This window comes from Stenella coeruleoalba (genome assembly GCF_951394435.1).
Source record: "Stenella coeruleoalba genome assembly, chromosome: 5".
In the NCBI taxonomy this organism is placed as follows: domain Eukaryota; kingdom Metazoa; phylum Chordata; class Mammalia; order Artiodactyla; family Delphinidae; genus Stenella; species Stenella coeruleoalba.
Genome location: NC_137150.1, coordinates 48,853,870 through 48,879,396, shown reverse-complemented (window position 1 = coordinate 48,879,396; position 25,527 = coordinate 48,853,870). Strand labels below are relative to the sequence as shown.

The 25,527-nt window shown below is 39.8% G+C and overlaps 1 protein-coding gene across 8 annotated transcripts in view; it reads left to right on the top strand.

The window, feature by feature from the left end:
* Positions 1-14,442: 14,442 nt before the first annotated feature.
* Positions 14,443-25,527, top strand: part of PHC3 (polyhomeotic homolog 3) — an 85,182-nt gene continuing 74,097 nt past the window's right edge. For 7 of the 8 annotated variants that reach the window (XR_013828348.1, XR_013828349.1, XM_079921696.1 and 4 more), the window contains exons 1-4: positions 14,443-14,492; positions 17,036-17,201; positions 21,412-21,567; positions 22,694-22,771. Coding sequence is in view for 6 of the 8 variants with exons in the window: in XM_079921696.1 (XP_079777822.1) it covers positions 14,479-14,492; positions 17,036-17,201; positions 21,412-21,567; positions 22,694-22,771 (414 nt within the window). In the remaining 2 variants the exon portion in view is untranslated. Of the gene's footprint in view, positions 14,493-15,056; positions 15,177-17,035; positions 17,202-21,411; positions 21,568-22,693; positions 22,772-25,527 lie in introns of those variants that run through there. The other variant, XM_079921694.1, reaches the window with a different exon arrangement.

The following is a 25,527-nucleotide window of genomic DNA, read 5'->3' as shown; positions in this document are numbered from 1 at the left end:
TAGGTTGACACTAGGATTTTCAAATCAGCTTTTCATTTATTGAACACGTGTTTTGAGGGTTTACTACATCATAGTCCCATGCTAGACATGCAGGTAGTAATATAAAAAACCTTGCCCTCAAGGAGCTCACACTAGCAGACATGTGTCAATGCAAAGGGCCAAGACAATTCAGTGGGGGAAAAAATAGGTCTTTTTCTTGGGGGTGGGGTTAATTTGTTTTAACAAATGATGCTGGAACAATTGAATATCCATATACAGAAGAATGAAGTTGGACTTCTACCTAAACCATTTACAAAATTTAGCTCAAGATGGATCAAAGATTTAAGTATAAGAGCTAAAATTATAAAACTCTTAGAAAAAACACAGCAGGAAATCTTTGTGACCTTAGATTGCCACCAAAAGCACAAGTAACAAAAGAAAAAGATAAATTGAACTTCATCAAAATTTAAAATGTTGGTATTTCAAAGGACACAATCAAGAAAGAGAAAAGTCTTCCCTCAGAATGGGAGAAAACATTTGCAAATCATGTGTCTGATAAGGGACTAGTATTCAGATATACAAGTAACTCTTACAAAAGACAACTTAATTTCTCTTTGTGGGCAAAGAATTTGAATAGACATTTCTCCAAAGAAGACATACAAATGGCCATAAAAGCATGAAAAATATTCATTATTAGTCATTAGGGAAATGCAACTCAATCACTTCATACCTACTAGGTTGACTATAATCAAAAGATGGATGATAACAAGCGTTGGCAAGGGTGTGCAGAAATTGGAACCCTCATACATTGCAGGCGGGAATGTGAAGAAGTGCAGCTACTTTGGAAAACAGTTTGACAGTTTCTCAAGATGTTAAATATTGAGTTACCATATGACTCAGCAATTCCTTTCCTAGTTATATAACCAAGAGAATTAAAAACATATGTCTGCACAAAAAGCAGTACACAAATGTTCATGTAAGCATTATTCACAGTAACTAAAAAGTGAGATCAAACCAAATGTCCATTAATTGCAGAATGGATAAACAAAATGTGGTATATCCCTAAAATGAAATAGTATTCATCTGTAAAAAGGAATGAAGTCCCGAAACACATGACAATGTGGATAAACCTTGAAAACACTAAGCAAAAGAAGACAGGCACAAAAGGCTACATATTGTATAATTCCATTCATATTAAATGTCCATAACAGACAAATCTATAGAGACAGAAAGCAGATTAGTGGTTGCCAGAGGTTTCAGGAAAGGGGGAACGGGGAGTGATTGCTTAAAGGTCTTGGAGTTTCTTCTGGGGCGATGAAAATATTCTGGAATTAGATAATAGTGATGGTTACATGACATTGTGAATATACACTGAGTTATATGCTTTAAACAGATGAATTTTATGTGAATTATATCTCAATTAAAAGTAAATACCTGGTAAGTATTATTAGAGGAGTATAAACAGAGTACTATGAGAGCGCTAACTCCATCTGGGTGAGGCTGTGAAGCCCAAAGGATGAAAAGGTTGAGCAGAATCTGAAGAATAATGCCAGATGACAATAGTGGGTGGAGAGGGTCAGCATATGGAAGAGGCCAGGGCATGCATTTTGCAGGTGGACTTCGGTTCCAAAGCTAATCCTGCCACTTACTAGCAGTATGACCTTGGACAGGTTACTTAATCCCACTAAAATGAGTACCCTCATCAGCAAAATGGAGGATAATGATACCTGCTTCATGGGTTTGCTGTGCAAATCAGATAGGATACTGTATGTAGAGCACTCAGCAAGGACAGCTGGCCCTCCATATCCTCGGGTTCTGCATCCACAGATTCAACCAACTGTAGATCGAAAATATTAAAAAAAAAAAAAAATTTCAGAAAGTTTCAAAAAGCAAAATTTGAGTTTGCCATGCTCTGGCAACTATTTCATAGCATTTACACTGTATTTACAAATATTTACATAGCATTTACATTGCATTGGGTATTATAAGTAATCTGGAGATGATTTAAAGTATACAGAAGAATGCACATAGGTTATGTGGAAATACTACGCCATTTTATAGAGAAAAAGTGAGAACCCATGGATTTTGGTATCCGAGGGGGTCCTGGAACCAATTCACGGTGGCTACCGAGTGACAACTGTATTTAACAAGTGTAGCCTTCTCTTTCTCCTCTCAGCCTCCCCTTATTGCCATTTTAGGTGAATTAAAGTTGGGTGTAAAGGCAGGGCAGTGAAAAGGCCTAGCTTTTGTCTGCCTGATGAGAAATTTAATGAGGATTAAGTATAAAGGCAGTTGGAAGCAGAGGAAGAAGGTGTTTTAGAGTCAGAAAATAAAGACTCTGTAAGCCACAGAAGGAGCTTTGGATTTAGTCCTAAATCACCTGAAATTTTAGGGAGAAGAAGAATGTAAAAACATTGGTTCTTTAGATGAGAGCAGAGGGAAGAATGACCCAGAAGAGATAAAAATTCTAGGACCTCAGGAGAGGACACAGATTCTTAACTTCATTAAGTAAAACCAATGCCTACATCTTAGAAGCACTTGATGAGGCTTATTTGCTGGTAATGAATTGCTAATGATTATTTGATGACAGATTTTCTAATTTTTCTTAAATTGCTTGATCCAGCAAACATTGTGATAAAACCAAACCTTAGATGATTCCAGCAAAAGAAGGTGCTTGCTTATTCTGGGGAGCAGTGCAGCTCCAGTCTGAGCACTATGTGGCAAAACTGAAAGCCTTGGTTCTAATTTTGACTCAAGCAGGTTATGTAACTTGCTGTGTATTTATTTCCCTTTCAGAGAGTAAATGACGACAACTTTAACCTAACTGACTTCAAAATATTATGAAAATAAATAAACGTTTCAAAGCTCTTTGAAGTCCATTGATGGAAAGTACCCTTTAATCCAAAATTGCACTATGTAACTAGACAGTGAAATCTTATTCTTTTCCTGAATAAATTTTTAGTGTTCCCCCTCCAGTCTTGCCCTTGAACATTTCTACAATTACAACAACAACAAAAACACCTTCTAAATTCTTATTCTGAGAAAAAGTCCCTGCAGTATACTGCAGTAAAACTTTAAACATGTACATGGTGCATTGTAGCTACAAAACATTTTGACAAATACAATCACATTTCTGGTAAATATTACTGTTATCCCTGCTTTACTTATGATGAACTTGGTGTTCAGAGAGGTTAATTGGACTGGCTAAGGGCACCCAGCTGGAAATGGGAAGGATCAGTGCTTAAAGTCAGGTTCTTAACTCCAAATTTCAGGTCCTGCCCATCTTCCTGCATTTAACGAGACAAAGATTTATATACACAGATGTGGTTTCTATCTTTCATCTGAAAAATTTAACTGGGGAATGAGCATTCATGATACCTAAATTAGGTTGGAAATGTATTAATCATGCTTTTTATTTTGTATATTTTATGATGGTTTGATAGCTTGGTGGCCTTACTGACAGAGGAGGGGCTGCCCCTCCCAGGGCTTTTATCTCTAAAAATTATCCTAGAGATAGCAAATGACTTCTCCTCTGTGAATGTGGCTTTCATATGCAAACCAACCAATCCAAAGCCCATATCCTCGACTTCCTCCTTTATTTAATTCTCATACACCAAGCCAGTATTTCCCCTGTTCTAAATCACCCCTCCCCACCCAGGGCCAGGTACTGGACAACTAGAGACCACCATCGCTATAGACCAGAGTCTGCTAAAAATATTCAAACTATCCAATCCCAAATTTACTTAAAATTTCATATGCTGCCTCTTCCATTCCTTTCTGCAGAAACTACAATAAAGCTCTGGGCCATGCTTTCTCTTTCACTCCTTCTGCCTCCAGACTGACCCTGGTTCTTCCCCACGTGGCCCTGCATGGTGTGGCATGCTCCCTTTCTTTGGGAACTGTAAATAATAAACTCTTATTTCAAAAGCAGTTGTCCTTGTGTCTGTCACCTTACCATACCTGATTAAAACACATCCCAGGTGTGAATCAAGATAAGTACAGTTGAACAATGTAGGAAGTTAGGGGCACTAACTTCTGTGCTGTCAAAACTTTCTGTGTAACTTTACGGTTGACCTTCTGTATCCACAGTTCCACAACCACAGATTCAACCAATCACATATCATGTAAGTACTGTAGTATGCATTTACTGAAAAAAAATCCATGTAAAAGTGGACCTGCACAGTTCAAACACATGATGTTCAAAGGTCAACTGTACAGTATTGTTTCTTAACTAAGAATAGGTAAAGAACTGAAGAAAAAAGAAAGCAATGCTCTATCTATCACAGACAGGGAGTGAAAGAACAAACACCCTTTTTTCAGTGTGTTACTTACACACTTATTTATTTCAACACATTTATTTAGAGCTTACTATGCTGCCTGGCACTGTGCAAGGCACTGAATATACAGTCATGAAGAAAACAGGTTTATTCCCTGTCCTTGTGAGATTCACAGTTTAGAGAGAAAAAATAGGCAAGAAAATAAGTGAACAAACCCACAATTACAAACTGTGGTACCTGCTCCAAGGGAAATAAATATTGTGCAGTGACAGAGAATAATGGTGGGGAGAACTCTATAAATTGATCTGGAAAAACCTATCTAAAGAAATGATGTTTATGCAGAGAATTAAAGGGAAACAAGGAACTAGATTTGCAAAGTATGGGAGAGAATATTCCAGGATTGTATGGAAGGCCATGAGGTAAGCAAAGTGGCATCTTTGAGGAAGTGGAAGAAAAGCACATACACTGACATGGAAGGATATACTATTAAGTGAAAATGGTTGCAAAAGAGTGTATATAGTCCAATACCATTTTTGATAAAGAGATACATATACTTATATGTATGTTAGTATATAGAAAATCAAAAAGAATATAAAATAAGCCGTTAATGATTATTTTTGGACGTGGATTGTAGTGGACTTTCACTTCCTATTTCATATATATTTCTGCATTATTTAGATTTTTGGACAATTTTGTATTCAGGATTTGCTAGAGGTAAGTATTAAAATTAAGTTCTATATCATTGTATGCTTCTGTCACATAACTTTTCCCCAACTTTGCTAACTTTTCATTCCTGTTCACTAGCTTTGCTTGTTCCCTATAATGTATTTTGTTCTGCCTCCTGTTGTCTCTGGCATTTTACGTAATTAAGAGAGACTTATCTACCATAAATAGAACATTACAATTAAGATTTAATATGAAACTGATATGACACTGTTTATTTTAATACATTAGGAGCACACAGGCAAAAATCTATTCTCAGATACTGACACTAAATATTTTAAATTACAGCATATGCATATTAAAAAATGTATCTGCTAACTAACTTTTAAAAGTAAGGGGGACTTCCCTGGTGGTCCAGTGGTAAAGAATCTGCCTTACAATGCAGGGGACACAGGTTTGATCCCTGGTCAGGGAACTAAGATCCCACATGCCTCAGAGCAACTAAGCCCCTGTGCCACAACTACTGAGCTCATGCGCCTCAACTAGAGAGCCCACCGTGCCACAAACTACAGAGCCCACGCACTCTGGAACCCTCATGCCACAACTACAGAGCCCATGCGCCCTGAAGCCCGCGTACCACAACTAGAAAAGAGAAAAACCCGTACACCACAACTAGAGAGAAGCCCGTGCACCACAAAGAAGATCCCGTGTGCCGCAACTAAGACCCAAAGCAGCCAAAAATAAATAAAATAAATAAATCTTAAAAAGAAAAAAGTAAGGATGGCCTCATAAAAATTGCCTAACTTTTGGAAATACAATAGGAGGATTATTTTCCTTTACTTTAAGCATAATAATTTGTGGCAAAATTTTAAAATAATTACAGCTATGCTTAGTGAGCGTTTATTATGCTCTACTGTTTAGATACATTATTTCATCTTTTTTCAACTTGTACAATAAGTGTGGTAAATACTGTCCTCATTTTTCAAACTGGGGATTAGAGCAGTTAAGTAAACTTCATTTATTCAATGCATAATTATTGAGCACTTAATGTTTAAAGAACTAGGAATGTAGAAGTAAACAAAATGTGTAGTTTGTAGCCTGGAGGTTGATGGGAGTAGTAAATAAACAAACAAATATGTACATAACATAATGTGTGGAGCATTGAAGTGTCATGAAGAAAAGTAAAGTGAGATAAGGGAAGGAAAGTGACGAGAAGCCCACGTTGGGTTAGGTGGTGGGGAGTGAGCTCTGAGGAGATATTTGAGCAGAGTCCTGGATGAAGTGAGGAAGCGAGACCTGTGTAAAAGCCTTTCCCAACTGGGAAGTAGCAAGTGTGAGAAGGAAAAGCAAGGACGCCAGAGTGGCTGGAGCAGAGTGAACAAGAGAAAACTCTCTGCTGAGTGTGATGGGCACTGGATGATTTGAGCAGGACAGTGATGTGATCTGATTTACAGCTATAAAGCTTACTTAGACTGCTCTGCAGAGAGTAAATTACAGAGGAGCAAGAAGAGAAGCCGGTGACCTGTCAGGAGCCGATGGCAGTGGTCCAGGGGAGAGATGATGGTGGCCTGGCTTAGGCTGATAACTGTGGAGGTGGTGAGAAGTGTCAGATTGACTTGGTTTGTATTTTGATAATTTCATGCATGTTCATGATAGTGTGGCCAGAGATGAGGTTTTATTTGTATATATATCTAAATTTTTCTTGAAAACAGTTGACTTACAGTGTTGTGTTAGTTTCAGGTGTACAGCAAAGTGATTCAGTTATGATGAGGTTATATTTTGAAGGTGGAGCTGATAGCATGGCAAGAGGTCACACAGCTAGAGAATGGCAAAGTCAGGATTGAAATCTAAGTTTGTCTGTTTCTACAGCTCTACGTAGCACAACTCTTCCAGGCTGCCACAATGCTAAGTAAACATTAAGCAAAAAGCAGAATGGAAATGAAAGTCCATAGCAGCTTCAAGTGTTTATCAAGTACCTACATGCTTGAAGGAAGGTTTCGTGGCACAAGGCAAAAAACTCCAGACTGGATGGATAGGAGGTTAGGAGATCAGAGTTCAGATTCTGCTTTTGCCACGGATTCTTCCTCAGCATGGGTCACATGACGTCTAATGTCCCTTTAAGCTTTAAAGCTCCCAGTTTGTGCTATTCAGCCCCTGGGGAAACATAGCCAACTAGTAACAGTGCCAACCACAGGTATACAAGGGAAGATAAGATTGATAAGCATATGATTAACATACTGATTATTGTAAGAGTAGATGAGAGGTGGCAGGACTAGACTGTCTTTTCAGTTTCAGTACTATTTGCTTTAGTCAAAGTATTTGGTTTTAGTATACTGTATTACTTTCAAGGAAAAGAGGAAGCAAGTCCATATACTGCGTCATTGCAACCTACGGGATATACTAGAATTTTAGTCCTCATTCATCCAAATATTCAAGCATTCATTCCCTCGACAAGCATTTAAAACCTATTGAGTATTAGGCATACTCAGTAACATTTATTGGACAAATTCAGGTGAAGGAAGACTTTGATAAAAAGTTAAAAGAAGAAAAAAGAGAACTTTTTTAGACTTTACATTTGGTTTTTTAAGGCTGTACAACAATTTTGTAAGGTGTTGTCCCTCTTTTTTTCACATTATAAAACTAAGACCTCAAAAAAAAAAAAAAAGCAACTAAGACCCAGCACAACCAAATAAATAAATAAAAAACAAAACAAAACAACAAAAAAAACTAAAACATGAAGCAGTTTCCCAAGGAGGGTCAGTACTTTACCAGAATTCAAATCTGGGTCACTTGACCTTCTGTCTCACCATATAGGATATTAGGACAGCAATCAAGTCTAGATGGGGTGTAGGACAGTGTATGTACTACATTAACTACCCTGCAAGTGTCCAGCACGAGGTGATCAGTATTTAGAACACAGGTCAGCATACTTTTTCTGTCAAGTGGACCATTACAGTGTCTGTTGCAACTACTCAACTCTGCCCTTGAAGCACAAAAGTAGCTGTAAATGAGTGAGTATTGCTGTGTTCCAATAAGACCTAATTTATGGACACTGAAATATAAATTTCACATAATTCTCATTGTCACAAAATATTCTTCCTTGGATATTTTTTTCAATCATTAGAAAATGTAGAAACCATTCTTAGCTTGAGGGCTGTATAAAAACAAGCCCAGGCTGGATTTGGCCTGTGGGCTTGTGTTAGTCAGTTTGGGCTGCTATAATAAATACCACAGACTGGGTGGTTTAAACAACAAACAATTATTTCTCACAGTTCTAGAGAGTGGGAAGTCCAGGATCAAGGTGCTGGCAAATGTGGTGTCTGGTGAGAAACTTCTTCCCAGTTTGCAGACAATGGCCACCTTGTTGCTGTATCCTCACATGGTGGAGAGAGATCATCTCTCTCATCTTTCTTCTCCTAAGAGCACTAATCCCATTTATAAAGGTTCAACTCTGATGACCTAATTACCTCCCAAAGTTTCCAAATACCATCACATTGGGGATTAGGGCTTCAACATTTGGGGGGGACACAAATACTCACTCCATAGCAGTTTGTGAGGGGAGCTCCGGCATCCGTGAAAGGCTCTGTGATCGCTCTTCTCTGTAGGCCAGACCTTACAGTGGGAACTATAGCCACTGAATTGGGGAACCTAAATGCAACAGGAGTAATTGGATCCTAGGGTTGCAGGGACCAAGTGGCGGCACTGGTGGACAGCAGAGTCAGAGCAGCAATCCGGATAGTCTGACTTGTGCAGACCTATGTCATTGGCTAGTTGATCATGGTATTCCTAGAAGTGAAACAGATAGGAAACCTACGAAATTCTTTTTTTTTTTTTTTTTTTGTGGTATGTGGGCCTCTCACTGCTGTGGCCTCTCCCGTTGTGGAGCACAGGCTCCGGATGCGCAGGCTCAGCGGCCATGGCTCACGGGCCCAGCCGCTCCACGGTATGTGGGATCCTCCCGGACCGGGGCACGAACCCGCGTCCCCTGCATCGGCAAACGGACTCTCAACCACTGCGCCACCAGGGAAGCCCTAAATTCTTACTTGAACAGTATCAGTAGAAAAAGTTCTAGGTCAAGTAAACAAAAGTCTAACCTGAATCATAAAAAGGGAGTCATATCCCTTCAATCAATTCCCAGACTTGAGCTGGTTTACAGATCTCAGTACCCCTTAAATAAAGAAGAGGCTACATCCCCGACAGAAAGGACACTGGTACACCAGCCAAAGTTTATACAGTTAATCTTTCTCCAGACTTCACCAAAGGGACCTACAACCTTTTAGCAGGGTAACTGTGCACTGGGGAAAAAGAAATAATCAGACCATTTGGGGACTGCTGGATGCTGGCTCTGAACTGACATTAATTCCAGGAGATCAAACATCACTGTGGTCTGCCAGTTACAGAAAGGGCTTATGGAAGTCAGGTGATTGAAGGAGTTTTATCTCAAGTTTGTCTCACAGTGGGCCCAGTGGGTCCCCAAACCCATCCTATGGTTATTTCCCTAGTCCTGGAATGAGGAATTAGAATAGATACACTGAGGGATTTCCCTGGTGGTCCGGTGGTAAAGAATCCGCTTCCAATGCAGGGGACACAGGTTCGATCCCCGGTGGGGGAACTAAGATCCCACATGCCGCAGGGCAACTAAGCCCACGTGCCGCAAACACAGAACCCGTGTGTCCTGGAGCCCACGTGCCACAACTAGAGAGAAACTCACACGCCTCAATGAAAGATCCCACATGCCGCAACTAAGACCCGACACAGCCCCCCCAAAAAATAAAAAATAGATACACTGAGCACCTGGCAGAATCACCACATTGGTTCCTTGACCTGTGGAGTGAGGACTAGTATGGTGGTAAAGGTCAAGTGGAAGCCAGTAGAACTGCCTCTACCTAGGAAAATAGTAAACCAAAAGCAATACCGTATTCCTGGAGGGATTGCAGAGATTAGCGCCACCACATCCCCGCTCAACTTGCCTGTTGGCCTGTGCAGAAGGCAGACAGATTTTGGAGAATGACAGTGGATTACTCTAAGCTTGACCAGTTGGTGACTTCAGTTGCAGCTGCTGTACCAGATGCGGTTTTTATTGGTTGGGCAAATTAATATATCCTCTGGTACCTAGTATGCAACTATTGATCTGACAAATGCTTTTTTCTTGATACCTGTTAGTAAAGACCACCAGAAGCAGTTTGTTTTCAGCTGGAAAGGCCAGCAATACACCTTCACAATCCTACATCAGGGCTAAATCAACCCTGCAACCCTATGTCATAATTAGTTTGCAAGAATTTTTTTTTTTAATTTATTTATTTTATTTATTTATTTTTGGCTGTGTTGGGTCTTCGTTGCTGTGCGTAGGCTTTCTCTAGTTGCAGTGAGCGAGGGCTACTCTTTGTTGCGGTGCGCGGGCTTCTCATTGCGGTGGTTTCTCCTGTTGTAGATCACGGGCTCTAGGCGTGTGAGCTCAGTAGTTGTGGCTCACGGACTCTAGAGCGCAGGCTCAGTAGTTGTGGCGCACGGACTTAGTTGCTCCGTGGCATGTGGGATCTTCCCGGACCAGGGCTCGAACCCGTGTCCCTTGCATTGGGAGGCGGATTCTTAACCACTGTGCCACCAGGGAAGCCCAGTTTGCAAGAATTTTTTTTTTTTTTTTTTAGTTTGCAAGAATTTTGATCACCTTTTTCTTTCACATCATATCACACTGGTCCACTGGTCCATTACATTGAAGACATTATGCTGATCGGACATAGTGTGCAAAAAGTAGCAACTACTCAACTTATTGGTAAGACATTTGTGTGTCAGAAGGTGGGAAATAAATCTGAGAAAAATTCAGCGACATTTCTTCTTCCATGTCAGTGAAATTTCTAGGAGGTCCAGAGGTGCAGGGCATGTTGAAATATCCCTTCTAAGGTGAGGGATAAATTGTTGCATCTGGCCCCTCCTACAAACAAAAAAAGAAGTCTAATACCTAGAGGGCCCATTTGGATTTTGGAGGCAACATGCTCCTCATTTGGGTGTGTTACTCCATCCCAAGTGGTAGCGGCAGATAGGAATGCTGTTTGGAGCCTTCGGCAGGGCCCTATAGGGAAATCACAGCACAGGTCCTCAGGATTTTGGAACAAAGCCCTATCACCCTCTGCAGATAACTACTCTCCTCTTGAGAAACAGCTCTTGGTCTGCTACTGGACCTTAGTAGAGACTGAATGCTTAACTATGGGTCACCAAGTTACCACGCAAGCTGCTCATTGTGAACTGAGTGTCATCTGGTCGACCAGACCGTAAAGTTGGGTGTGCATAGCAGCATTCCACCATCAAATGGAAGTGGACTATACATGATAGGGCTGAGCAGGCCTTGAGGCACAAGTGAATTACATGAAGAAGTGGCCCAAATGCCCATGGTCCCCATTTCTGCTATACTGTCTTCTCTCTCCACCATGTGAGGATTCAGTGAGAAGGTAGCTGTCTGCAAATCAGGAAGAGGGCCCTTACTGGACACTGAATCTGCCTGCACTGTGACCCTGGACTTCCCAGCCTCCAGAACTGTGAGAAATAAATGTTTGCTTAAGCTGCCCAGTCCATGGCCTCTGTCATAGCTGCCCAAACTGACTAAGACAGAAATAGTAGTTTGCCAATCCCTAATCTAGCATTCAGATGAGCACTGTCCAATAGAACTTTCTGTAATAATGGAAATGTTCTATATCTACACTGTACAATATAGTTGCCACTAGCCACATATGGCTATTGAGCGCTTGAAGTGTGACTGGTGCAACAAAGGAGCAAAAATTTTTATCCTTCTTTTTCATTCCTGGAGCCTTTTACCATTTCTTTAAGGATTAATACAGTTTGCCAACCAGTTTCCCTGTCTCCGGTTTTACTTTCCTCCAATCCATCCTTGCTAGAGGGACTTTTCTAAAATATACGATGCTGGCACTTCTCCAAAGCAACGCTTCCTGGAAACTTCAGAAAGAAGTTCAGCCTGTTAGCATGACACATAAATCTCTTCATTAGGAAATCACAAAGAGGTAATACACCTTCCTCTGTTTCATCAGATAAGTGATGATAAATTTCTTGAGGGTAGTCCTTTATCATACTTTGCCTCCACTAACATTTCACACAGTGGCTTGCTGAATGATGCAGGAACGAAAACTTGATTTTGCCCATGGAAAGCTTAAGTTAGAACCCCATTTCTGGTACAGTCTAGCAGAGTCACCACAGGCATTTAATCACCTTGAGCCTCATTATATTTCTTTTTTTAAAAATAAATTTATTTATTTCATTTATTTATTTTTGGCTGTGTTGGGTCTTCGTTGCTGTGCACGGGCTTTCTCTAACTGCAGCGAGCGGGGGTTACTCTTCATTGTGGTGCACGGGCTTCTCATTGTGGTGGCTTTTCTTGTTGCGGAACATGGGCTCTAGGCACGCGGGCTTCAGTAGTTGCAGCATGCGGGCTCAGTAGTTGTGGCTTGCGGGCTCTAGAGCACAGGCTCAGTAGTTGTGGTGCATGGGCTTAGTTGCTCTGAGGCATGTGGGATCTTCCCAGACCAGGGCTCGAACCCATGTCCCCTGCATTGGAAGGCGGATTCTCAACCACTGCACCACCAGGGAAGCCCGAGCCTCATTATATTTCTGTGCTAAATGAAAATGATAACTAGGATTGCTGTGATGATCAAATGAGTTTGTGGAAATCCTCTGCTTTTACTAAAAGGCTATAAAAATGCTAGTTGTTGTTATAATAAATATTGGGTTTTGAAATGTTTCTAAAAAGCAGTACTGGGGATTCTCTGGAGGTCCAGCGGTTAGGACTTGGAACTCTCACTGCCGGCACTGGGTTCCATCCCTGGTCCGGGAACTAAGCTCCTGCAAGCCACTGCCAAAAAAAATAAAAAATAAAATAGAATAAAATAAATAAAAAGAAGTACTGGCCTGATTTTACCTAATATATGTTCTGACTTTTAAAGCCAATCTGCATGAGATGACAATATAGATATAGGCCTTAGATGTTCAAAGGAAAGAGGGATGAAAAGGCATAATTTTGGCCCATTTATTCCAAATATTCCTTTGGATTACGCATTTTTCATGTTTAGGTCTAAGACTGCTTTCTTCAGTTTTGTTTTACTAAACAAAAATGTCAGCAATACCAATAGACAGTTGATTTTTTTTTTTTTTTTTTTTGGCCACGCAGCATGCAGGATCTTAGTTCCCCAACCGGGGATCAAACCCACATGCCTTGCATTGGAAGAGTGGACTCTTAACCACTGGACCACCAAGGAAGTCCCAACAGTTGATTCTTGAGAGTTAAATGACAATGGCATCATATGAGCAGCTCAGAAAAGAAAGAAAAAGTAGTAATATCTTATTTTTAAGCATCTACAGGGACTTTTCAAAGGGGACTTTCTCAGTGAGTTCTCCTAGGAGTAGGAGGAAGGTCACTGCTTTAGATAAGAAAATAAGGTAAAGAAACAATGTTAACCTACAGGGAGAAGTGGTAAAGGACAATTTACCTTACATAGGCAGTGGTCTCTTACCTTCCCTAGGGACATCCTGATCACAGGATTTATAAGATTAAGTATACTTTTCATTAGACCATATTACACTTTGCGATGAATTTATATCACTAATTCATTTCTCAGTTCTTGAAATGAGACTCCACCATCTTAAAACGTGGAAAAAGAAGGCACTGTTTGTGATCAGTATGCTGTTTTTTGGTGAAGGACAGTAAAGATTTATTATTCCTTGAACTTAAGGTTGCCAAAGCGCTCGATGGATGTGTCAGATCACTTAGAATGTGTGGCTATCTCTGTAAAACCCACTTCACTCTCCAGATTAAGATTTGTTGGAAGACAGGGACTTGTTTCACACAAATTTGCATGTTTGTCTCATCCTGCTTCAGATTAGTTGCCATATGCGTAGAATATAGTAAATTACATTAGCAAACTGGTGGCCGTTCCTGCTTGTTCCCTGCGGTATGCAAGTTTGCAATCTCCACTGACCACTCTGTAAATTCATGTCAAACACATGAATGATATTCATAGGGTAATCATGACGATTCCTTAACCGTCCACCTTATGGGGATCTAGAACACTGTCTTTGAGCCCAAGAGAAGAATTGCCGGTTCCATCCCCAAACTGCCATGCGCCCCAGGTAACAAACCCTGCAGCTACCATGGCATTTCCTTTCACTGACACCTCATCATCCAATCCTCGTGGTATTCTCTTCCATCTCACTCTTTGCAGTTCACATAGGCTTTGATATATTTTAGATGTTCTTAAAATTTTTAACAGCCTAATCAGAACTTTTCATATCTTAGTTACAGACACCCTCCCCAAGAGGAAGAAGACCCTAAGCAAAAGAAAGCGAGCACTGGGGAAGGTGAGACACTGGTATCTAAACTGGAAGCCTGGTCACGTTTCCACAGCAAGCAAGGCTTGTACTGGGAGGGGGGATTGGAAGACGAGGACCCCACGTGACCTCGGGGGCCCGAGGCTAGCCGACCCCGCCCCCTCCCTCGCCGCCGCCGTGGCCGCCGGGGGGCGCATGCGCAGCCCATGGTAGTGATGGAGGAGAGAAGATGGCGGAAGCGGAGTGAGTTACTTGCTGGTGACTAATGTCGTAACCGGGGGGCGAGTGGGGGGCAGCGACACGTCCCCTTGAGCTCAGGGCTCTTTCGCGGGCAGTGCGGGGAAAGGGGGACGTGAGAGCTTTCTTATCGTGGAGGACCCCGCTTGGCCCTTGTGGGGAGACGGAGGAGAACTGTAAGGGTCCAGTTACCTCCAGGCGGGAGCGCCCCTTCCGCCGTGTGTCCCCGGATTTGCGGGGCCCTGTGCGTAGGGTTGTCCCTCGGACCCCGACCGTAGGAATCTTCCGGAAGATGAGCCCGACTGGACCCCTCAGGCGCTGTCATCCCTGCAAGTGGGCCCCGCGGGCAGCCTTGTGACGGCTGCCGAGCCGGGGGCCCGCGGAGGCTGGGTAGGGCTGGGCGGGCACTGCCAGGCCTCCTTCGCGCTCGCCTCCTAACCCCCCCCCCACCCCGCCCAGCGCCACCCCACTGCTTCTCAGTGGGAGAACGCGAGACGTGGGGCTGCTCACCGCCCTCCCCCGGGAGGCTTGGAGGAGGTGTCGCAGCGCCGGCCTTGCAGCGGCGGGGTCTGTCGCGAGTCTGACGAGGCTGAAAACACCCTGCAAGGAAAGATCTTCCTTTCCTTAGGGTCTCTGACTGCAGTGTTGATGCCGCCCTAGAGGGCCACATTCCTGTGTGGCGGTGTGATGGTATGCTTAGTTAGCGACTCAAACTTAGTGTTTCCTGGGTAGGCCGCTGGTGCAGCAGAACTGCCGTTTGTATTTTGCAGGCAAAACTGTGCGTAGACGGCGGAGTTACCAAAATTGTTCTTTTGTGCCAGGTCTCCAAATGCAGTGCACTGGTTTGGCCAGTTCTACCCACCGATGTTTAGACCTGTGTCTCGCATTTGGATTCTCTGTGACCATATTTAGTTAGTTACTGAACTGCTTACCGTAGGGTTTGAGGTTGGGCACATGGCTGAGCAGAATAGCACTGTAAAAGGACCAGAATTTAAGCTGGCTTTTTGCATATCTTGGTACGTGGTTCAGAAGTGCTATGACAGGTAGTAATTTGGTAAAAAGTTTATCTACCGCTATGTCTGTATGCTGTTGAATAGTTACCATATGATGCTGTGATTTGATGATTGGAAGGCAGTTTGCAAAACTACAAACCGCTCTCCCCCCCCCAAAATAAACCCAGCGAAGCATAAAGATGTGTTATTTACTAATCAAAATAATTAGTAAGAGTCAGCTTCCCCCCCCCCACTTTTTCCTTTCACTTTTCCTCTTATTAAATCGGGATTTTTTTTAACCATTTGATTCCTGAAAGAACACATAAATACTATTTACATACATGATATAAAGAACAAAGAAAATTTGTACATAAAAGGACACCGTATGGGAATAGTGCGTGCATACACAGTTAGTGCCAAATTCCTTTGTCTTTTCATGAAGTAGAAAGTGTTCTTGTTACATTCTTGTCAATGCTGCTTCTATGAGGTGGGTCAGGTTTTGTCTCTCAGAAGAAAAGACTGATAAGAAAAGCAGATAAAGCCAGTATATTCTCAAGTGTGCTTTTCACCATTGTGGTGCATTTCTGACCCTTCAAAAAAATACTGTAGTTCTCGTTTACTAACAATATTAAGCACCTCAGAATTGACTTAATATGTTGTTTGAACTTGTTAAAATACAGATTCTGTATTTAGTGGAATTTTGTACCACAGCAGTGAAATGAGTTTGTAATATTGTAGGGAAAAGAATCAGTGTGGTACAAAACTGCACTTTACTGTCTGTACATGAGGAAAGTGACATAATTATGCTGTTTTCAAAATTTGGAGCTATTACTTGTGAAAAAGAGATTTTTGTAAGGAAGTGGAGAAATTGTTTTCAGCTGCTTCTCTTATTTACCCAGTCAGAGTAATGTGCTTATGAGTATTACTCAGTTATTACATGTAGTGAGGACAATGTTGTAGAATTAGAGGGAAAGCAGTGTGAGTTAATAAATTATTTTTTAAATTATTTTCTAAGAGAACTTATTTTTAAATAAAGTATATATGGTAACCAAAAACTAAGCTAATTGACTAAACTAAGGTAAACTACTAAACTAAGCTAACACAAGTCCATAGGCATCCTATTTTAATGTCTAGATAAGAATGACTTTAATTTGTAATTAGTATGGTCACAAGAATATAAAGAAATATTTTAATACTCTGACATTGCTTCAGTTTTAATTTTCCTAGGTAGTTAAGTATTCCGTCATCACCTGTTTTGGTTTCAAAACACTCATCTTCCTTCAACAATAAAAAGGTAAACTTTAGGCCAGGCTTTATCTGAATTACATATCCTGAGTCATTTGAATTCAAATTTAGTAGGTATGAACCATTAAATATGCTATATATTTGTGAAATATTTTTCCCTGGCACGTATTTATGGTGACTGTGTGCTCTCTGTATTTAATGAGGGCCTTCTTAGAAATTTAGACTGTTGCTGATTATTTCTTGGAATAATTATTCTTTAAACACCATAAGATAATGCTTTTGCCAATATAAATCCTTTGTGTTATCTGCTAGGTTTAAGGACCACAGTACAGCTATGGATAGTGAACCAAACCCTGGAACATCTTCGGTATCGACAACAACCAGTAGCACTACCACGACCACCATCACCACTTCCTCCTCTCGAATGCAGCAACCACAGATCTCTGTCTATAGTGGCTCAGACCGACATGCTGTACAGGTATTTCAGTTACCATGATGCATAGGCTAAGACTGAGGATGTCATTTCTTTTTGCTTAAGCCAGATGAATCTATTGTTTCATGTCCTCAAATGAGTTACTTGATACCCTCTAAATGAGTACAGTTAGAATTGTTCATGTTTGGAACAAGCAACAGAGTTATGGAATAATCATTCTATTGAGAGGGCCTACATTTGTCAGCGTGTAGCTTATAAAACAATATGTTGGGAAAATTATAATTGGAAGGTCTCTAGGTACTTCTACAACATTGACAAACTCAACCAAGAGCCCCAACATGAAGAATGGCTCTAGGTTTTTCTGATTATTTTACATTTGAACCCAAAATATGGACTTAGGATCTATTCAGATCTGTTCAGCTCTGTAGATACGTTAAGAGTTTCATTTTAAACCCAAGTGGCCTAAGAACCCTAAACAGGAGGATCCATTCAAGAGCTCCAAGGGGCAGAGGAGGAAGGGAATATTTAATTAGGAAAAGTCTTAGGCTCTTCACTCAGTTGGGAAAATAAAGTTTACGTCGTTAACCTTTATAATAATGGAGGTTGAGGCAATATGGTATAGCATGAAAAGGGCATGGGCATTGCAATCTGATGTGCTCTTTGAATTCCATTTTCTTTATCATTAGTAGATATGTAGCCTTGGGTGAGAGGCATAATCTCCTTGAGCCTCAGGAAACTGAAAAATGAGGGTGAAACCACCTGCTTAGTTAGTTATGAGGATTAAAGGAAGCATCTAGAATTATGTGGGGCACATTATATATACTCAGTAAACAGTAATAGCTAATATATATTGAATACTTGCTATGTGCCAAGCATTTGATAAGTTCTTAATATGGATTTTCTCCATTTAACAAATGGGAAAACTGATGTTGTAAATTGGCTAAATAACTTTCCTAAACCCACATAACTAGTTGGTACTGTAGCTTTAGAGTTGTGCCCTTGGGACTTCGCTGGTGTCCAGTGGGTAAGACTCCGAGCTCCCAATGCAGGGGGCCCAGGTTCGACCCCTGGTCGGGGAACTAGATCCCACATGCATGCCGCGACTAAGAGGTCCGCATGCTGCAGTGAAGATCCTGCATGCCATGGCTAACTTACTTGTTTGTGATGTAGTCGTCTCCCTGATACATCTTTCTAGAGTGGAGATCCCAGTATACTGGCTATTTAGCTGTTCTGTGGCTTAGGATTCTGAAGCTACTGTGGAGTAGAATCAGAATTGTTGGAGACCTAGTCAGTTCAGTAAGAATTCAAACTGGAATGGAGAGTGTGTTTTTAATGTTTTTCACCTTTCTCTGAGGCAAGGGATATAGGGAAGAGTATCTAGAGCTTGAGCATACAGATGATGTGACATTTTAAATGCCATTTTGTTCTCTAGCTTTACCTAAGCTGGATGTGTTAATAAAAAAAAGTTATTGAAGATGTGTAGATACAGATATATCTCACAAATAGCACTAACTCTAATTCTTATGAGATCATAGAATTGCTTCCCTTTAAATGTAATCAAATCAATATTTACTGAACTACCTAAGTAGTTCTTTAATACCTTTCAGCTTTCTTTTTCAGTCCTGAGAATCCTCTTCTCCTTCTTTGCTCCTTCATAGGAACAAAATAAGAACAATATGCTGTATCTTTAACTTGCATTTAAAGAGTCTCTCTCCCATGAGTATAGTGTTGAATTGTAATGAAAGACTGTGCTGACAATAGAAAAAAATTACTATACTCTGACAGAAATATGTGCCAAATAGGTTATTCATTTTTTATTTCAGTTTGATTTTAGAATTTTGTTATGGAATTAGAAGAACATATATAGATTTACCTGACGAAAAAGACATATTGTTGTGATTCTAAATCACAATGCAGATCTATAGTCCCCTGCAACTAGGTGTCAAAAGCCTACATTGGTTTTGTGACAGGAGTCTGCAGTAGGTATAGCAATCTTTTTTTTTTTTTTTTTTTTTTGCGGTACGCGGGCCTCTCACTGTTGTGGCCTCTCCCGTTGCGGAGCACAGGCTCCGGACACACAGGCTCAGCGGCCATGGCTCACGGGCCCAGCCGCTCCGCGGCATGTGGGATCCTCCCGGACCAGGACACGAACCCACGTCCCCTGCGTTGGCAGGCAGACTCTTAACCACTGCGCCACCAGGGAAGCCCGGTATAGCAGTCTTTTGTTGGGGAATTGAGATATGAAAACACGAAGGTAAAAAAACACAAGGAAATACACTTTCTTGGAATTTGGATAAAGAGATTCATAGGTTTGTGGTAAAGGTGTCCTGACTCAGAAGCTCAAGCTGTAGGATTATGGCTCTATTACTCCCTTAGCTCTTTGAAAACTCTGGTTTGATGCTGAGATTTAGGGTGCTGTTTCAGAGTCATCATGGGCATGATGTGACTTTAGGATGTGTTTGCAGAGTACTGGTAAGTCTGACTTACCATTTGGACAGATAAAGGATTTTCCTCTTACTAGAATACTTGCTTTTCTATACTTATCGATTTATGAAGTTCAGGTTCATAGTTTTCAATAGTCACAGTCATTAACACTTTACCAGGAATTTTTTTTTTAGTAAGAACAGTTTTATTCTGTTTTGAAACAGTTGAATCTGACATTTAAAAAACATATAAAAAAGTGATTATTTAGTAATTTCCTAAAAAAATAGCTTTATAATTTTAAGTGGTTATTAATATAATGAAGCTAAGTATTTTCAGACATTTAAAGAAAAATACAAATGAGAAGGTAAAAATCACTTCTAATCTAGCTACCCATCAGTAGTCTTTTAATGTTTTCCTGAATATTCTTTAAAATATTTTAATATAAATCGTATCTTACTCTATACACTATTTAGTAACCTGCTTTTTCACCTAATGATATATTTGGGAATTTTTTGTTAATAGATATATCTGCTCTGTTCAATATAGTAGCTACTAGCTGCATGTGGCTATTTTATATTTAAATTATAATTAAAATTCAGTAAAATTAAAAACTTAGTTCCTTAGTTGCACTAGCCACCTTGTAAGTGCTCAGTAGATTCGTGGCTGCTGTATTGGATGGCACTGATCTACATTGATACTCGTAATGCTTGCAGGGTATACATATCCTCGCTACACAAGCTGCAAATCCTACCAAGTTTTATCCAAAATGGTTATACCAATTTACATTCTTACTAACAGTGTATGAGAGTATCTGTTTCTCCAGTAGTAGTAATATTCTTTTAAATCTTTATCCATTGGAAAGTTGGAAAATAGTGTCTTAATTTGTAACTTTTGACTACTAGTGAGATTGAAGATCTTTTCACATGCTTACTTAGCACTTTTTCCTTTTGTGAATTGCCTCTACTGGGTAACTTTAATTTGTACAGATTAGTGAATCCTAGTGATATGTAACTAGGAGAGAACTATGTTAATAAGTTTGATGACATTGAACATTAAAGTAGTGAAATTTTATTTTAGTTTATTTTTTAACAGTTTTTTTAAAAGTACATGCACAGACTCTAGACAATGCTATACTTTTTTTTTTTCTTTTTTTTTTACTTATTTTTATATTTGGCTGTGTTGGGTCTTCGTTTCTGTGCGAGGGCTTTCCCTAGTTGCGGCAAGCGGGGGCCACTCTTCATCGCGGTGCAAGGGCCTTTCACTGTCGTGGCCTCTCTTGTTGCGGGGCACAGGCTCCAGATGCGCAGACTCAGTAGTTGCGGCTCACGGGCCTAGTTGCTCCATGGCATGTGGGATCTTCCCAGACCAGGGCTCGAATCCATGTCCCCTGCATTGGCAGGCAGATTCTCAACCACTGCGCCACCAGGAAAGCCCTTTTTAACATCTTTATTGGAGTATAATTGCTTCACAATGTTGTGTTAGTTTCTGCTGTGTAACGAAGTGAATTGGCTATATGTATACATATATCCCCATATCCCCTCCCTCTTGCGTCTCCCTCCCACCCTCCCTATCCCACCCTTCTAGGTGGTCACCAAGCATCGAGCTGATCTCCCTGTGCTATGCGGCTGCTTCCCACTAGCTATCTGTTTTACATTTGGTAGTGTATATATGTCCTTGCCACTCTCTCACTTCGTCCCAGTTTACCCTTCCCCCTCCCCGCATCCTCAAGTCCATTCTCTTAAAGTAGTGAAATTTTAAACTGCTGCTTTTTTAATACTTTATTTTATGGTTAAGATTATGGTTTGACATTGGTTCAATTGACTTATCACAGGTAATTCAGCAGGCATTGCACCGCCCTCCCAGCTCAGCTGCTCAGTATCTACAGCAAATGTATGCCGCTCAGCAACAGCACTTAATGCTGCACACAGCAGCTCTCCAGCAGCAGCACTTAAGCAGCTCCCAGCTTCAGAGCCTTGCTGCTGTTCAGGTGAGACGGAACTGAATTAAGAACTTATGAGGCCAAAGTTGACATGACCTGCAGATAATTCCTGAAAATAAATATGTTGGTATTATTTTAGAGTTTTCAGGTGTCCTGTGATTATTTTTTCTTAAGGAAATATAATAGGCTGCCAGATTGAGGTTAGTTTAAAAACAAATGAATGTGTTTTATGTGTTACTCTATTGCTAACTTTTGTCCCTCTGCTTTTTAATCTACATTGCAGAAATGCTATACTAATGTCATGGTTTTGTGTGTAAAATTTTAGGTACAACAGTGAATAGTTAGGGTTACATGAATCTTATCTACATTTTAACAAAAAAGGTTTTTTAAATTACATAAGTAATTTACACTCATTAAAAAAAAACAAACAGTATAAAATTGACCATAAGAGGTAAAGTATAGAGGTATTCCTTTTCCATATCCCCTGCTATTTTCCACTCTTCAGAGGTGGCCACTAAAAGTTTAATATGTATCCCTCCAGGAATGTTCTGTATAAAAATATGTATGTACACTTTTCTAAAATCCACTCATATGATTCCTACTGCTAACAGGATGATTTTATGATTAAATGCTTATGTTTTTAAAAAGATCTTCATTATTATTGCACTGTTTATTTAAATTAAACTGTATGTGAGATTTAATCTTAAATGTCCTCACCAGAGGAGAATCTCAGTTGACTGAACCTGAAAAAAGGTTTATTTCTGTTATAAACACATCCCCAGCTGTTACTTCTTCTCGGTAGTGTAATTTTAAATAACGTCGTGTACATGATATGAGTAAGGAAACCGAAACCCACTGGTACTTGATATAGCTCCAATTTCTTTTTCATAACATTAGAGTAGTGATTTCACTTCAAAGAAGACTGAGACCTGTAGAGTAAAACTGACAATGACTGCGGCTATTAAAATAAGATTAGCCTTTGGGTCTTCTGTTTTCACTGTTCAGTGTTTTCTTTTTTTCTTAATCTGTTTGGCTAAAGCTTAATCCATGTTGACTGTAAAATAACTGTAAAATAGATGTTTTGACTTTTATTGTGGTTTTATGGTATCCTGGTACCAGAAAGTTTTTAACTTCAGGCTTTTATAGACATATTATAAAGATTTTATTATTTTAGGCAAGTTTGTCCAGTGGAAGACCACCTACATCCCCCACAGGAAGTGTCACACAGCAGTCAAGTATGTCCCAGACATCTGTAAGTGCCCGAAATTTTTTCCTGGTTTTAAAATTTTAAATTATTGCTTTCCAGAAGTGAACTGTTAATATTTACAAAACTGTTATTGTTTATCTGTTTAATATTATTGAAATAACGTGTCTAGAAACAAGAATGATACATTTCAAGAATTTGGAAATAATGTCAAACTTCTGAAAATCTGAGTCTTAAAAAAGTTTTTGTATTATTTCTTACGTATGTTTTCCCACTGACTGTGTTCACATCTTCTGTGATTCTGAATGATTGCAGTTTTCAGTGTGCATTGAAAGCATGAAACATATAATTCAGGGAATTAAGTCATACTTTTACTGTGATATACTAAAGAATGTCATGTCCTTGGTAGACATCTAAATGTTTCTAGCTCTTTCTGTGCAATTCACGTTTTAGAAATTTTACTTTTCAGTTTATGCTAACTTGAGTTATGTGGGTCAAATTTACAAGTATCCATTCAAGATAGTGTTATTTATTTTGAGAAAGGAGTAAAAGAAAGGTGATTTGTTATATTGCACATATATACTGGGAAATTGTGCAGAGTATCCCAGTTAAAAGAAATTTACAGGTGTGGTAATACTTGTTTAACTTTTTATTTTGATATAATTTCAAGTTGCAAGAATAATAAAATAAATTTCTGTATACCCTTTACTCAGATTCACCAGTTGTTAGCATTTTGGCTCATAGCTTTATCATGCATTCTTTCTATCTACATATATACAGTTACCTTTTTCTGAACCATTTGTGGGTAAGTTGAGACATGTTCCTTTACTCCTAAATAACTTTGATATGTACTTCCTAGTGACAAAGTCATTCTTTTATGAGCCACATGAAGTGGATTCAATTCAGGAAGTTTAGCATTGATACAGTGCCGTTCATATACAGATTTCATCAGTTGTCCCGTATTTCTCAGCCTCATCACTATAGACATTATGGACCAGATAATTCTTGTAGGGGGCTATCCTGTGCGTTATAGGACATTAAGCAGCATGCCTAGCTTAGATACCAGTAGGCTATGCCCTCCTCTTTTCCCTAGTGTGACAGCCAAAAATGTCTGCAGGCACTGCCAGATGTTTCCTGAGGGGCCAAATTGCCCCTTGTTGAGAACCATTGAGTTAACCTAATAACATCCTCTTTAGCTGTTTTTTCCTGATCCAGGATGGTAATACTTTGAAGCTTTGTAAAATTGAATCCAATGGAGTATAGTTTATAGATTGCTGAGGAAGATGAACTTGTGCTGTATTTCTTTAGTTAAGGTTGTGATCTTTACCAAGTACGTGTATGATGAGCATACAGTTATTTTGGGGCTATTGAGCTGATATTTTTAATTAAAAAATTACATTTTAGCATGGAAGTATCCTGGAATGTGAATAAAATTAGTTAAGAAAGAAATTACTTAACGACTTGAAAATGTTAGACTGAAGAAAATGAAAATTTTAAGTAATGTAATTTAGCCCTAAGCATTAATGCTATAGTTACGGATATTGATGTCAGATAATATCGTTAAGTAATACATTGGTAGTTATGGAAAGGACTGGTAAACTGGCTAAAAAAATTATAGCTAAATTCTTTATTCTGTGAAGTACTGGAATGGCATTAGGGTATATATGTATAGAGATATGTGGTCTGAATTTTTTTCCCTTCACATTATTAAAAGGTATCCTTTTAAACCATTTTTGTTTCATTATGATTTTATGTATGTGACTTTTACAATCACAGTTTCAGTGATTGTGCTTATTTTTTATGAAATTGCTAGTGCTACTTGTCATAAACCAGGTAGCCTTGTATGATGAAGAATGCCAGAACCTGTGCCTGGCTGGTGGGGGAAAAGAAGTAGGGAGAATAGATGTCTAGAAAAAACACGGGAATAATACATAGCATTTGTTCTGTTTTCTGTCCCAGCTGAGCAGTAGATCAAGTGAGTGGACTTGCAGTCCAAATTATGATACTCAAGGTAGCTTAGTAAATTTAGCTCAGTCTCCAAAAGAGGGGCAGAGCATGGTAGCAGAAATCTCTAGGTAGTGATAATAATGAGCCGTCAGGTGGCAGTCTGCTGGTTTTCAGAGTTTTGGTTATTTTGAAATAGGTTTCCGATAACAGTGAATGACATGAGGGAAGGGTCCAGCCTCCAGTAGATACGAGGGCTACAAGGTAGGTTGTCAAGTCACCAGCCAGATAGGTTGGGGTTCAGAGTAGGAGTGGAATGCCAATGGGGAAATGGAATATTGTATTTTAAAAAACGAAGTAAGAAGTCCAATCATACACCTGGGGAAACTGTGTATGTGGAGGAGACCATTGTTAATTGAATGTATAGGTATTTAGTGGTGCCAGCATCCTCTTTACTGTCATGAGAACAGAAAGGCTAATTCTAGACTCTTACCAGTAGTGAGAGTGGTGGTTTTTTTTGTTTTTGGTGTGTGTGTGTGTGTGTGTGTGTGTGTGTGTGTGTGTGTGTATGAGTGTATGATTGATTGTCTCTAAAACTAGTTGGGACCAAGTCTTTAGGTTGATGTCTGTACTTCAATTTAGTGGGACTAAGATTTAGTCTTTAAATTTGATTTGCTAAAATGAAATCTAAGCCAGTTAAAAACTCTTACGCAAAAAAAAAATCAACAAAGTTAAAAACCAGCAAAATGGTTGAAAATGTATTTGCACCATATATGTCACCCAGCTTATATTTGTAAAATACCAAGGGCTCTGTTATATTAGTAAGATAAACAATGAGAATACACAAAAGACCTGCATTG